The following is a 16,230-nucleotide window of genomic DNA, read 5'->3' as shown; positions in this document are numbered from 1 at the left end:
CGGCCCAGCCACGACATTGGTCTAACGGCTCAGCCACGACATTGGTCTAACGGCCCAGCCACGACATTGGTCTAACGGCCCAGCCACGACATTGGTCTAACGGCTCAGCCACGACATTGGTCTAAGCGCGACAGCGGCGAGCGGCGGCCATACATTGAAGCGAGACACAGCGATGGGACTTTTCATTCGCACATATGGCTGCCGCTCGCCGCTGCCGCGCTTAGACCAATGTCGTGGCTGGGCCGTAAGCGCGACAGCGGTGAGCGGCAGCGCCGGTAGCCATACGTGCGAATGAAAAGTCCCATCGCTGTGTCTCCCTCCAATGTATGTCCGCCGCTCACCGCTGTCGCGCTTAAACCAATGTCGTGGCTGAGCCGTTACACAGGTTTTTGTAAAGTTATAATACTATCGAGAAAATTAACGAGACGGCAACATTTTCCTGAAAATATGAATATATAGACGATATATCAAATGTACGTAGTTTGTAACTAGTCGAGTGTAAACATTGGTGTTGATATAAATATAAATATCATAGACGTTATTACATTAGATAACTGATGTCTTTAGAAAGTGTTGATTAATTAATGTAGATATGATTATTAATTTGTTACTAGGTATAGATTGGCCTTTTTAGGAGTTTATGGTACCTAGTTATTTTTAGGAATATTTATGAATAATTTTGTATTTGTTTAATGATAACAGCTCCTGGTTAAATATAAGAATGAAAATAGTAAACTCTCTCAAAATATGGAGGCACGGTAGTGTCTCGGCCAAGTCAAATAAAAAAATATTACTTCTAATCTGTTACTACATGTAGGAATTTAAGTAAATTCTAATTTATCGAAAATCAACTGTTAAAAAAAAAGGAATATTTCGTATTTTGTATGGAATTCGCTGTTTTTCTCTCTGTTGACTGTAAGTTTATTAATATAAATACAAACCGAAGGTATTATTAAATTGACATAACAAAATAACAAAAAAATCTTACATAGGTATTGAAATTGATGCACGAAATTTTTCAACCAATGAAATACTCTTGTATATATGTTCAGATTTTTTGGTATAGGTACTAATAACCAGGAGCTGAAATTAAATCATGTGTTCATTTCAATATTGCATTTAATTTTTACTGAAATCAACAAAAAATAATTGAAATTATAAAAAAACTGGTTGTGAAATAAGAAGCTTAACCATATCAGTTCAATCGAAACTAATACAATAAATGTGTTGAATTTATTCTATTGTAAAACAGTTGTAAAATAACGAAGTTAATTTTAATTATAAGTATTGTCTTCCATTTGTTAGGTGTAAGGATAATTTTTGATGTAGGCACAAACACCATTATTTTATGTACACTATTTTACTTTGCAACTCGTTTATTCTAAATTCAATCTTTTAACTCATAACTGAGCTAAAACTGCTAAAAAACCTTTCAATAGGCTAGTTTTCTATGCTTAAAATAAAATATTGTATGCATTGCGCGAAATAAAGTACCACATAATTGGAAGAAAAATATGGCCAGTAGTTATGTTTAAACATAATTTCTATTTAATAAGTCAAAGAGAAAGATATAAAGTAAATAAATTGACCGTGACGTCACTCCTCAGTATTTCATAGTAATTCCATATTAGCAAATCGTTTTGACAGTTCTTAAAGATGCTGATTTGACTAGTAGGAAACTAGCCTATTGAATAGTTTTTAAAGTGTATAATTGTAATTACACTGTAAAGTACATTTGTTTCTCTGACAATTTATACAACTGTCATCATTATAGGTAGGTAATATGTAGGTATGTAAAGAAATCCTTTTTTAAGTAACTGCTTCTTCACTGTAACTTTTAAGATTTGCCATATTTCTCCCACTAATCGAAATCCATCTATCTTTTGTAAAAATATTTCTTTCTATTTTAATTTATCGCTGTTCAGCCTTCATTTATACTAAATTCCTCATGTTGCATTCATTATAAATACTTATTATAATATTTATAATGTGTCCGTCCTAATATCTACTTCCCATACCTACACACAAGACATGCATTTTTACCAAAAAAAAATATACTCATAAATAATGTACCAGGAAGGAAAGAGGCATGGAATTGTCAGCCAAGTTCGGCCAAATGCATTTTCACCTGTTTTAATTTATATTATTTAAGACAGGTTTAGGTACCAATTAAAAGAAGACAATAATACGTCCTTCGCTTTAATTAGTTTAGATTAATGTCCATATTATTGTAGCAGAGAAGAAAATAGACTGTCTTTTATTTCACAGCCAAGAAAAAAACTAAAAACGTTTTAAAAAGTTTTTAATCTAAAATTTATCTACAGAATTTGTATTTTTATTTACAGTTTATTAAAAACCTAATAAAAAAAGACAGTTTAATAAACAGTCCAGTTTCTTCTCGTGAAAAATATATAACTTTTTCATATCTTAGAGTAAGGCCTGAGTGGACGGTTGGAGCGGAGCGTTCGGCGGAGCACGAAGCGTTGCGGGCAAGCTTGTATACAAACTGTACAGCGTCGACTCAGGACACTTGTATACGCTTCAATTGTTTGACATGCACGCCGCCCCGCCCCGCTGCACGCTAAATCTGAGTGTGCACTCAGGCCTTACATCTTTTAGGCTTCTATTTCATTGGAGTCCTAGAATTATATCGTAACTTGTCTATTTAACATATCGTATGTATTTACAGACGCACATATACTTATAGATACTATTCTCTGAACCCTTCTTATTGATGTATATGTACCTATTTACCTAGAAACTTACGAAATACTTGAACTCATATATCTAGACTTTATAGAAATGTTTTATATGTGTGTTAAATAATTAGAGGTGTATTCACACAAACTTCTTTCTAGTCTTTATAAAAATGTATGTAAAGTAAATATTTTAAAACTGTTGATGTTGATCTTTATCATCTTTATCAGGAAATTTCTATAAACTTTGTAATTTGTAATGTTACAAAAGTTTTAGTTCATGTTGTATTTTATGAAGTCATTCAAATTAGTTATTATGCCTCAACTATAACCATACCAGTATTAGCCAACTGAACCGTTGTTGGATATTAATAAAGAATTTTTAAAATCGGATTCCATGGGGTGGTGATTTTTTTTTTTAATTTAATATCTTCTAATGTTCTTTGCTTTAAAGTTGATTAAGTACACTACTGTTCACTTGTTATGTATTATGAAATGTTATTCTAAATCTAGTAGGTATCCTATATTTTTAGTATCTATATTTTCCAGTTTATTCATTGCGTTTCGCAATTATATAAAAATTGTTACTTAAATGACAACAATAACGGTACCCTTTTTGACTCGTATAAAGATCAAAAGATCTCATGAAAATCAATAAATGTAATAAAATAGTTATTATATTTTCATTAGGACCAATGTATTTTGTGTACTAGACTATTTGTATAACATATCTATCTAATATAACTATCTCTAACTATGTCTATCCATGTGTGAGTACCCCTTTACATAAATGTGCACTACCGATCAATTATGAACGCTTTAAATGTTGTACAATTATTATGACGTGGAATTTATTTTATAGGATTTTTGATGTTTGTGAACGTTGTACAATGCTTTGTTAATTCATTGGGTATTAAATAAAAACGTTTAAATAAATAATTATTTGTTTAACTGTTTGTTGTGATAACCGATGATGTGTGGAGCCCTACGACCGGTATTGCTAATGGTCATGGTCGCACCTCTAGCGGATTTGACAAAAGAACGTCGCCTGTCATTTTGCGCGACATATTCTAATATTTTAGATCCTTGTAAATATTTGATAAATGATCAATTGGCATTTTAGTCTAACAATTACTAACTACACACTTTTGTTTTGTAATTTATGTAATGCTAATGATTATAGTGAATTTAACATTTTTGAAATAAGTTGGTAAATATCAAAATTTAGGGACATGGAAGAGCTGTCGTCCAAGTTTAAATTTCAAAAAGTATTTTTGTGGACAATGTTTTTAGTTGAAAGTCTGGATCATAACTATAGTTTTGTCGGTGGATAACTTAAATTGACAAATAAACAGAAATATAACATTGAGTGCATTCTGTGCATTCTTATATCACAATGAAAAAAAAAACTACATTGAATAATTGAAATTCATCAAACATATAACATTTTTATTTTCTACTATTTACATTACACTGCCGTTATTCAACAAGTATTTATTTCACTTCTGAAACACAGAAGTGAAAAAACACAAAGTAGCAAACCATCTTCAGCCTTTTGTTAACAATTCATGCCACCATATTTTCATCATGCTTGACTTTTTACGCTTATACCTCTGTATTAGCCAGGAAGTTATCACTCAGATCTCCAGTCTGATTCGTAGTAGTCATTTACTAGTATTCTGCGGTCGCCTGAGGGCCACGATGTCATCAACACCCAGGTTCGGCAGATCATTGTCAGCAGCAAGGCATACATAACTGAAACAAAATAAATGGAAGATGAAAACAAATTATCTAAATTAATATTTATTAATATTATATAACACTTTAAGTTCTCGCGTTTTGTACAGATTTTTTAAAGAAACAAAAAAAAGTAAAAGGTAATAATGTTATTTCATCGCGTTCGACTCGTGTGTCTATAAAAAAAATTAATATTATGTAAAAGAAAATTTGATAGTGACATTAGTGATCACGATGAACACAGTCAAATTCAAGCCCTTTGACATGACTACGTGATATTTAATAAAATATTTTCGATAAATAATTTATTAAATTACGTAAAATATCCACTCCTGTCCTATAGCATGATTATTATCATACTTGAGATTTTGCGAGATAGTGGATTAAGGATTTTGTGTTTTAAATGTTACTGCAATACAATATGATTATGGTTTCACAGTATATTACATAAAATACTGTGGTGGCGTATTTTAGGTTGATAAATAAATAAGAAATAATTTTATAATCATGTTAGAAACACTTACTGCAAATCCCAACAGTTCCATAGATAAAGGCCTCATAATATTCGCAGAAAACTTCTCGCAACTTCTTTTCTGCGTACTCCTGCTGGTTGATTACTACTAGTCCGGCGACTAGTGAAATTACCACTATGACTCCAAAGATGAAGTAGGCTAGTATGAAACATGGTTTGTTCTGAAATTGATAAAAAAAATAGTTTATATTGAAAACATTCTGTTAAATAAGGGAAAATGATAAGGATAGTCTCTCTCAAAGTAAGTACAAAACCAAAGGATGTTAGCGAAATGAACAGGAACGGATTTGAACAAAGAAGGAAAAATAGTACAAGCTGTACTGTACAAGTATTAGTACAAGTATATATTATTAGTAGTGCTTTGGGTCGTTCGTTGCACTACAGCACAGGAAATATTGGTAGCCTGTATAGTTTTATATGTATGTAGCAAAAACATCCTATTCTATGCTTACTTTAATATTTCTCAGACTAGTTAATTTCGTGTTACTTAAGTGCAAAAAGCTCATTCTCCAGGTTTGAAAAGTCAACTTCGAGCCAAAGGCGAAAAAAAAACTCAAACATATACTGTCTACAAAATCTTGAAATCTTGGCATTGGCACTAAAAAGAGGCGGCAAAATTGAAAAATGTAGGGTTCATCGGCCAACTGTCTGTATAGAACGCGTGCTTCCTAAACCTTGACGTTGGCGGAGTCATCGATGAGCCATAAGACATAAAAATTGATTGAAAACGTAGGGACGAAGGTATTTTTTTATACCACTTCGGTGGCAAATAGGTATACGGCGCGCCTGATGGAAAGCGGTCACCGTAACCTATGGACGCCCGCAACTCAAGGGGTGTCACGTGCGCGTTGCCGACGTATTAGAAACTTGTACACTCCTTTTTTGAAGAACACCATACTGTGGTTCATCGGGAATACCTCGACAGGGAGCTCATTCCACAGCCGGAGCGTCCGCGGGAGGAAATTCCTCTGAAACCGCACGGTGCGCGACCATTTAGGTTGCAAGGTGTGTGGATGAGCGCCCTATCGATGGCGAGCGGTGCGATGATGAAAATTGGCCGCTGGCATCATGTCAAACAGGTATAATTCCAATAAAAAAATTGAATTTCGCTCCTTTTTGTGGTGCCAAGATTTAGTTGACCGTATACAATATAAATAATATTTACCCGGTTTATGCCAAGATAAAGCAGCACAGCGAACACCAAAGACACATTAGCGATGAAGTTTGTGCCAATGCAAGCGGACCACATGAACGCGTCGATCCTGTCTGTGTGCGTGATCGCTTCGTACACGTACATGAACAACACATTCAAGCATAGCAGGACGCCGACGCTGGCGGATATCTGGAAGAGGGAAATACAAGGGTTACGGGAAATACAATACAATACGGATTGAATCCTCAAAATACATTCGAATGTGATTCGACGCGTCTCCAATGGACGCAGTTTTCATAAGAAATGCAGAAGGCGAATTAATGAGACTCGACTCGGCAAGCCTAGTGGACGCCAGGATTAAGAGAAGTCATGATTCATGGTTGGTTTCAATAGGCTTCAGGGATTGTGATTAATGTAGCTGCGTGAAAATACCGGAAGCTACAAAATCAAGGTTATCACGGACATCACAGACATCACGGTCAATACTCTAGTGATATAAACCAATGTTTTGTTTCAAAATCACAATATTCTATTCCATTTAAAAATCATAAAATTTAAAATTTAAAATTTAGGTGACGTAAATCGTGACCGAAAATCTGTCAACTTCCTCGCACAACGTATCAGCTCATCATTGTGATACAGCGAGGAAATGTTGTCAGCATCCTTGGTACAATGCCTCAATTTTAGATATAAGCTAGCTATTCAGTTTTAAACTTCTCACTTTCTGATATAGGCATGTGAATAAATGTGCACGTAAATAAATAGTCTCAACAAATATCTTGCATGGTTTTTCTCAATAAAGATGCGAATAGTATCTTTATAAAATAACGGCGACAGGATTTCCCCCAGAAGCCTCAAGACCGGCTTTTAAGGTGCAGTGCCGCAATTCGGTTACCTTTTTCCTCATACGCAACCTGTCATGCATTCAGTGAACCGCGACTTTGTCACAAACTGATGACTGGCCCCGTAGCCGAATGGCATTTCTCCGACGCCAAACGAAAGCGATACGCCGCTGGCTCTGTCGCGCCAATACGCAAGCGCGATAGAGATAGATATCTACTAGCGCTTCGTTTCGTGAGCGATTGTGCCATTCGGCTAGCCACCCAGGATGTGACAAACTGATCAGTGTGCGTAGCCGTATCCACAAACGCTCACGATAATATCTCTTTCGTAGCTATCTATCTCTATCGCTCTTGCGTATTGGCGCGACAGAGCTAGACTGCATTTCTGTCGGCGTCTGGTGTCGCAGAAATGCCATTCGGCTAGCAGGCCTGTCGTGAACCTTGTTATTAAGATATAAGGTGTAACATTGGTTAGTTCTGTTTCCAATAATGTAAACAGCAGTTATTGGTAGCTGGTCTTGCATGTTCTTAAAACGGTATCTTGATAATGATAACCTTTTAAACTCAATACTTAAAATATTTAACAAAAAACCGGCCAAGAGCGTGTCGGACCACGCTCAGTGTAGGGTTCCGTAGTTTTCCGTATTTTTCTCAAAAACTATCAAGTTCAAAACAATTTTCCTAGAAAGTCTTCATAAAGTTCTACTTTTGTGATTTTTTCCATATTTTTTAAACAAATTGGTATAAAAATTAGAAGGGGGGGGACACATTTTTTTTTCCTTTAGGAGCGATTATTTCCGAAAATATTAATATTTATCAAAAAACTATTTTTGTAAACCCTTATTCATTTTTAAATAGGTACCTATCCAACAATATATCACACGTTGGGGTTGGAATGAAAAAAAAAATCAGTCCCCACTTTACATGTAGGGGGGGGGGGGGTACCCTAACAAAACATTTTTTTTTTACTTCTTATTTTACCACTTTGTCGGCGTGATTGATATACATATTGGCACCAAATTTCAGCTTTCTAGTGCTAACGGTTACTGAGATTATCCGCGGATGGACGGACGGACAGACAGACATGGCGAAACTATAAGGGTTCCTAGTTGACTACGGAACCCTAAAAAAAACTGGTTCCTTAAGTTGTACTTGCATCGGCATGTTTCCTGCACTAAATAATAATAAGTAAAATAACTTACAAAGTTTAGAAATGCGAAGATTGCTGTGCCTGTCTCCATCCAAGATGTCCTGTAAAGGCGAAATTAGGTACAAAAAATACAATGACTAAATTTTTAAGTAATTAAGAGGCTTACATAAAAAATATACACAACTTTAAATGCCAATGAATAACTACGTAAGTACTTTAAACAATTTAGTACAAAAAAAATAAAGACAAAAAATCTTGCAAACTTGGCCTATGACCAATGTCGCTTCCAAGCACCTTGTTTAGAACAAAATCAACTAAGTCAAGATACAAATTACGGAAGTAATTTTTTTAAACGCAAATCATGTTTATTTAAAGTAAATGTGTTTATAACCTACTAATCAAGCAAAGGCTCCTAAACTAAATAACATAAAAAGTAGATATTTATTTTACACAAATAAAGTGATAAAATAACTAACTTTCGCCTCATTTCCACAGATTTATTAAAAAAACTCATTATCACAGGTTATAACACAAAATAAACACAACACACGATCTCAGTACAACAACACTCACCACAAACTAAACCAAACGTAACGTAATACGAGACGAGGCCGTTAAAGCATTCACGCTGTTTTAAATTTTATTGCAGAGGCAGAAAGCCCTTAATTGATCAAGTACTTTCAAGGCCTACCGCGAAGTTCAACTGCGGGCCTCTTCCTCTGTTACGGAGAGACAGAGACACTTCCTATAAAACCGAAGTTTGATAGCAGTTCAGACTTCAGGGTTGTTAATTATCACATTTCGCCAACAAACTGTCATACAGTTCGGCGAAAATACTACCTCTATAATTAAAATAATACTGTGTAACATTTTGTGAGTAAAAAAAAAAAATCTAATGTGTGGTAAACACACGCAAAGGAACGTCTAGTTGTACTAAATAATCCTAATAATTGCTACGTAGCAACGCGAACCGAATGGAGCCGGAGAGTTTCCTACACAGACCAACCCCTATAGACATCTATTACAAGACGACTCGCGGTGGCCAGCCTTCCTAGTATTTGCACTGATATAAGCGCGGGCGCTCGCCGTGCCCGATCAGTATCGAATCGACCAAGTAACAGACCCGAAAGCAGCGCGTGTTTTTCGCACAAAAAAATTGGAAAAGGGTATTTTGATGCCTTAAAGATGTCCACCTGTAGTGTGAAATGGTGTGGAAAGGTAACAAGAAGCTCAAATTTAAAAACAGACGGCATTACATTCCACAAATAAGTCATATTTATAATTTATTCAGAGCCGGCATAGGTCAACTTACATTGGCCACTTACGCGTCAGTAGAGGGACAGTCATACTTCTGTCCCTTTTCATCTGGCGCGACTGCCCGCCGTCCTTGAAACGGCCAATCACAGCGCGCTTAACACATTCCCCGCCCGCTCCTCGCACCCCAAACACTGGTGACTCGTATCGCGAACCAAATATACAAGACTGCCACTCTATAGGAGGTTCTCTGTGGTTTCCTAATTTTCCTATACTTAAAATAAAATATTTTATGCAGTGCACGAAATAAAGCACCGCGTAATTAGAAGAAAAATATGGACAGTAGTTATTTAAACATAATTTATATTTAATAAGTCAAAGAGAAAGATATTAAGGTAAATGAATTGACCGTGACGTCACTCCTCAGTATTTCATAGTAATTAGCAAATCGTTTTTACAGTTCGATTTGACTATTGTACCGGATATGTAAGTTCACATTTTTGACACATTTGTTTTGAAGTACGAGTATGTTGCGATGTGGCTAAGACGTATCGTTTGCGAAATGACAGACCTACTCTGCCACACTAGTGCTGTGCTGTGTTTAAAAATAAAAATAATGATAAATGACAATCTAACACATGTTACATTTTTGCGGATCTTCGTTAGTGAGTATTTTACGATATTAATTTATAACGCAGGATTTACTTATTATATGTTTAAAGTAAGAGAAATATTGTTTTTAAGTACTTGGTTTTTTAACATATTACAGGATTTTATTTCAAATTTCATAAGGTTGCGCGAGTTTACGTTTTGTAGACGCTGTCATGTGTCAAAAAGAGGTTCTTACAGCTTTGGGACAATAGTAGGAAACTAGCCTATTGGCGTAAAATTATGGCATCATTTTGCTATCAAATGTAACCTGGTATTCGCGGTACGCCCTCGGTGCTGTTACTCCATTGGTAGACGCGTTATTGCCATTATTACGAGACCTATCAGGGAGTACCGACTGAGTCAGTTCGGAGATCAACTTACACTACTTGATTTTTTGACGTTTGTGTTATCACTTTAGAATGGTAACTCATAATGATCTCAATTAGGAGAACTAATGCAATTCTAGTTACCATCCGTCATGCCCTGAATATTTATATTTATAATATGATTTCTTTTTAAGCACTTAGTAAAATAAATTAGAAAGGTACTGACACCTAGTCTTGTAAGTAAGGTAGGTACATTACGTTTTTCGTTTTTTATTAAAGTAAAGTTATAGTTCTGACGCATGTGTTTGTTATGTAATTAAATATGTAGATATCTAGGTATATTCTTTATCTTCTACCGTTAATATTACCTATGCAATGTGTATTTTTTTAAATGGAAATAATGGCATATACCTAACCGTAGGTACCTGTTTTTGTGGCCGAGATATAATATTGTTTTCTTTTCCGGTACTTGGTTTTTGTTTTTATTTGTTTACTAATATTGTTTGGCAATAAATGTGGTAGTAGTCTTTTTGTTTGCTTTGTAGTTAAATAAATAAAATTAAGTTAGGCTATAAAACAAAATCACTATTTAACTAGCGCGCGATTTTTTTAGCCACGGTCGGTCGGGCAAACCGTTATGGCCGCTGTACACACATGGCCAACAGTTCCACCAACCCCCTTGGCCATGTGTGTAGAGGGCTACTTGGCCGTAAGTTGGCAGTTGGCGCTTGCGCTTGCCGGCCAACCGATTCGTGTCGGTTTTTTGTCCACACATCAAAGGATCTTGGCGCCAATTGCCAACTGCGTTTACACGTTGGCGCTTCATTCAGTTGGTCGTCAGCCGTCAGAGAGGACGGTAGTGAAATATTTACGAAAATAATAAGTTTATCTATGTCAATAATAGTGTAGATTTTAGGAAATAAAATAACCTTGCAAATGTTTAATGTATTTCCTAAAAAAGATAAATGTTCTTATCATAATATTAAAAAAATTGTTAATATATCAAATAATTAAATTTTACTACGGGGTTATTATTTTTTAATCAAATTTTTCTGTCAATGTCTATGATCTAGAATTTCCTAGACTTTTCCATTCCACGTCCATCTTTCATGAAGAGCCAATGCCAAGTGATTGGTTCGCCAATGTGTAAACAGCGGCTCTTATCTTGGCCAAGGGGTTTCACAAAGGGCTGGTGGAACCGTTGGCCATGTGTGTACAGGGGCCATTAGGTCGCGCCGGTGTACCCAAGGTCACAAATACAATACACAATCGCTCGGGCGCCCTCGGGCACGTTCGGACACGTTCGGGAACGCTCGGGTGCCGCTGGCGACCGACAGTCAGTCAGTGACTCAACTCAATGACGACAATGACAGACGTTAGGTCAGTTCGTTCGTTCAATTCAATTCAGTGTTTATTTATTAAACTTCGTCTTGAGTAGGTAAAATCCGTTCGTATGCCGAGCTTGACTTCATACTAAATATCACTGCAATATCGTTTGCTACGTGTAATTGTGTTTGTTTAGTGCGTCAGTTATTTAAAAAAATTTTTCTACGTGTAAACTTTAACTCCCGATATTCGTAGTTAGAACATTTTTGTGTAGTGGATATAAACAATAATTCGTTCAGTGCATTTCAGTAGACTTCTCGTGTTATTGTGGAGCGACGTTAACAGTGCACATATAAAAATGGATACCCTAAATGAGTATACGCTGGAATTACCAGATTTAATTCCTTTTGACCCTGCCCTGTGGTTCGCATTAGTAGAACCAATGTTCGCCGCTGTTGGCGTCGTCGATGACACTAAGAAATACTTCTGGGTAGTGAGTAAGTTGAAATCAAGTGAAGCCAAAGAACTGGGAGACGTACTGATGGATCCACTTGAGAATGGACAGTATGACAAGCTCAAAACTGCAATGATTGATAGATTATACTCAGAAAAAGAGGCGAAGAAGTTCGTAGGTGACAAACCTTCAGTTTTCTTTCTGCATCTCAAAATTCTTGGTCGTTTTCTGGTGCCCGAAGAAGTGATTCTTAAACTGTGGATGGAGCGTTTGCCTCTGCATGTGAAGACGATTCTGGAACTCGTTGCTAGGCAACCAAAGAAGGAACTTGACAAGGTCGCCATCACCAAGATCGCGGATGTAATCGCAGAGAATTTCGCGCCGAAATCTGTCGTGACAATGACAACAGATCAAGTTAAGATTTTACTACAAGAAGTAGCTGACTTGAAACAACAAATGGTTGAAATTAAAGCATTGGTTATGAAGCTCGTGGCGCAAAGAGACGGGCCACAGTCTCGTTCTAGAGGAAGATCTCGACGTCGTTCTACTTCTAGAAGTAGCTCAGCTGGTATTACTCGTGTGTGTTGGTACCATCGTGTTTATGGTGGTGATGCTCATAATTGCGTATCACCCTGCTCATATTAGGGCCCCCTGTCTGTCAATTAGCCCCCCCAAAGCAAAGCCTGACACCGCGTCGGGGTAGAGATGGGCGCTGACGGGTAAATACCGGGAAAATACCCATATCTACCCAATCCACCCGGTATTTACCCGTATCTACCCAAATGAGCGGGTATAAAAAATAATCTATGAAAATAAAGATTATTCTTAATTTACATGACTGAAATATATTTTTCTACTAAAATGAATATATATATTTGACTAACTAATATTAAAATGTTAACAGAAATTCCAAATATTCCAATATATCATGTGTAATTTACCACATTCAATTAAAAAGTTGTATTCCCCAGATGTTTTAGGCCCACTAAGTATTCAAATAACTTACTTAACTTAAACACGGTGGACAGACAAATGCAAATTCATTAGCCAATGAGGTCACAGCTTTGCAAAACGCCAGGTAGGTGCATCCGTATTGAAAGGGTGCAATTAGTCACTTGACCGGTCAGTTACTTTTTTTATTTTTATTTATGGGATACTTATACTTTACTTTGTACTTAGCTAAACAAGCGCCACGTCCACGTGTGATTTTAATTAACACTTGCTTTGAATTCGGACTGTAATAATGCCTTCTATGTGACTTCGGCTAGATACTGGACTTCGACTAGATAGTAGGCTTTACCAAAAAAACAGCCCAAGTAACATTTTAGTGCTATAATTTTGGTTTTCGACGCTAAAAGCTACTATAGATGTCGTATAAAGGTTTTCGGCGTGACCGCCTGTCGTATAAAAGCCTCCAGTAACACCTTTTAGCTCTATAAGCTTATACCGCTAAAAGGTGTTATTAGGAAGTGATGTAAACGTTTATATCACCATTTTATAGAGCCGCTATAGGCCTGGTCTATAACAGGATCAAATATGACTATTATAGAACAATATTATTGTATAATGGTGCTAGAAATCACTGTTATGCAATCAATTTGCGCTATTAAGGTTCCCGACAAGCCGCTATAGTTGTTGTGTTATACAGCTAAAAGGTGTTATTAGGAAGTGATGTAAACGTTTATATCACCATTTTATAGAGCCGCTATAGGCCTGATCTATAACAGGATCAAATAACCTACTAAAGAACAATATTATTGTATAATAGTGTTAGGAATCACTGTTATGCTATTAATTTGCGCTATTAAGGTTCCCAACAAGCCGCTTATAGTATTTTTAGTAGTTGTGTTTTAACAGATTTAAAACCTAACTATACCACTATTTTGGGATATAGTGGCTTTGGAAAACACTGCTATAGTATTTAACACTGTAGTAGTGATATGAATACCATTATAGAGCTATTTTGCTGTATAATGAAGTTTTCAGGATACGTTTATATAGCTTTGAAAAGGTTATAGTCGTTTTCTAATGCCTTTTATATCTCATCGCCGTATACGCCACAATGACTCTTTTATATCACAGAACTGTTGAATAAATGGTTTCGGTATCTCTTTTAAAACACAATAGCGTTATAGCTGAGTTTACTATATGTTTTATAAACCAAATCAGATATATAAGAGTAGAAAACGATTACTTTTAAATGATAATTTTGACCTGAAAAGGCTGCTTTATGGTGTTTATACATCGTAATTATGAAATCTGGCCAAAGATGCGGTATCTGGTTCCGTACAGTGTTTTTCTAGAAATTAACTTTAAAAATACACATAGCGACCAATTGTAGTTTAGATTTGTCATACTAAAAAGAAAACAACATTTATTAATACTGTTTAAAATATCTTTCTATAGTAAAACATTGAAAACAAGTATTGTTTTCTATATAAAGAACTTATAAGTTAAACTGGATCATAGTTAAATTCTCATGCAACCCTAATTGAATCCACGATGGCGGGCTTATGGCAGTGAATGCGTATGATAAGTGATATAGTCGAACTATAAAAGCGTATGTTTTACTTCTTGGATCCATAGTAGAAACTATGGTGCCAATAATTTTATTGTATTAAATTATATTTATTTATTTTATTCAAAACATGTATAAATCGAGGGCGCATTTAAAATACTCCATTAAACTAATATTCTTTTAACGGTAAAATTTCCATCGCATACCTTTTTGCAGTAATGATGGATACTTCCATACGAAATCAAAATTATGTTAATTGACACTAAACTTCACAAGTTCACACGCCACTTTTCATTAAGTTCCTCGTTTAGAACAGTTTTTGTTAAATATTACACACATTAAATAATTTTAGAAATGTCGCATTAAAAAGGACGGCAATTGCTATTATAGAACAAAATAACCTGTATAACGGAATCTCAAATGCTACTATAGCATAAATTGATACTATAATAGCGTTACTGTGTCCTCTATGTCAACAAATTAGCACAATAGTCATCATTACATCACCATTATAGACCTTAAACGTCACGGATGATACTGCTATAGGCCTATTATATCACTAAATGGCTGCATAATTGCGCCAAATCGGCTCTACAGTACCAATATAGACTATTTATAGGACCATTTAGTGTGATTTAATTTGGTGTCCTCGACCACTATAGGACCAGAAATTGTTACTTGACACAAAATTTCATCCCCATCGGTTCAGCCGTTTAGGAGGAGGAGGTAACAAACACACAAGCATGTCAATGATATTTAACAAATTCCTTATTCAATACGAATACTTCGATATATGTTTATAGAACTATATTAATAAAATATAAATATATTATACAATACCAAGAAAACATTTTTTCACGATTAAATTCAATTTATGACCCATTTTATTACAATATTTATTTATACCCACCCATTAGGGTAGAAAAGGTAAATATCGGGTAGATTGGGTAAATACCCGGTAAATACCCGATATCTACCCCGGGTATTTTCCCGCCGCCCATCTCTACGTCGGGGCGACGTCGACGCGGCGTTTTTTTCCATACAGTTGGCCCGACGAGACGCTAAATGTGGGGGCTAACATTGTACGAGTCATTGTAGAGACTGTAGACTGAAACTCAAGGAACCTATTGAAACCATAACAGGAAACATAAATCGCTGAGAATGCGCGATTACGAAGAAACGTACCTACTTTAGCCAATGCATGCCTATTACATACGGGTGGTACTAAAGTACTATGTGATACTATTATATCATGATTTATGACCTGTGCTTATGTACTTGGTATGTCACAAAGCATTGGAACAGATTTAGTAGGGTCCCTTGCAAGACTGATAGTTAAGTCACGTATTATTTAGTTTACTTTTTTATACCAGGGTACCTACTACCTTTTTTTTTTTTTTTTTTTTTTTTTTTTTTTTTTTTTTTTTTTTTTTTTGTCGGAGTGGGGAATGCGTTTACGCACCGTCCCCCCGACCACGGGAAGGCCTTAATGGGGGGGTGTGTGGGACTCCCACTTTCGGCCCCCTCTCCTATTGAGAGGGAGGGAAGCGGACTACCCACTAAACCCCACTCCGGCGTTTCGCCCCCTGTG

The 16,230-nt window shown here is 35.9% G+C and overlaps 2 protein-coding genes across 2 annotated transcripts; one reads left to right on the top strand and one right to left on the bottom strand.

Annotated features, from left to right (window-relative positions):
- Positions 1-4,116: 4,116 nt before the first annotated feature.
- On the bottom strand, positions 4,117-8,719 carry LOC125235462. Its single transcript, XM_048142032.1, has 5 exons — positions 8,587-8,719; positions 8,163-8,211; positions 6,131-6,307; positions 4,958-5,126; positions 4,117-4,451 (listed from the first exon to the last, which is right to left on the bottom strand). The coding sequence occupies exons 1-5, from the start codon at positions 8,622-8,624 to the stop codon at positions 4,330-4,332; spliced, it is 555 nt and encodes a 184-aa protein (XP_047997989.1). The 5' UTR covers positions 8,625-8,719; the 3' UTR covers positions 4,117-4,329.
- A 2,964-nt stretch (positions 8,720-11,683) lies between these two features.
- Positions 11,684-15,980, top strand: LOC125235222. Its single transcript, XM_048141706.1, has 2 exons — positions 11,684-12,820; positions 15,653-15,980. The coding sequence occupies exon 1, from the start codon at positions 12,026-12,028 to the stop codon at positions 12,764-12,766; it is 741 nt and encodes a 246-aa protein (XP_047997663.1). The 5' UTR covers positions 11,684-12,025; the 3' UTR covers positions 12,767-12,820; positions 15,653-15,980.
- Positions 15,981-16,230: the final 250 nt, after the last annotated feature.

The sequence above is a fragment of the Leguminivora glycinivorella genome, chromosome 17 (genome assembly GCF_023078275.1).
Source record: "Leguminivora glycinivorella isolate SPB_JAAS2020 chromosome 17, LegGlyc_1.1, whole genome shotgun sequence".
NCBI lineage: Eukaryota > Metazoa > Arthropoda > Insecta > Lepidoptera > Tortricidae > Leguminivora > Leguminivora glycinivorella.
Note: the sequence above shows the minus strand (reverse complement) of the source record. Positions and strands in the feature narration are given on the sequence as shown.

Bases quoted from the DNA above. Each gene is read 5' to 3' on its own strand.
- LOC125235462 (XM_048142032.1), bottom strand. From the start codon at position 8,624: ATGAGTTTTTTTAATAAATCTGTGGAAATGAGGCGAAA. The intron at 5,127-6,130 runs GTAAATATTATT...TATCAATTTCAG, and splicing joins TTTATCTTGGCATAAACCGG to AACAAACCATGTTTCATACT. The intron at 4,452-4,957 runs GTAAGTGTTTCT...ATTTTGTTTCAG, and splicing joins TGGAACTGTTGGGATTTGCA to TTATGTATGCCTTGCTGCTG.
- LOC125235222 (XM_048141706.1), top strand. From the start codon at position 12,026: ATGGATACCCTAAATGAGTATACGCTGGAATTACCAGATTTAATTCCT.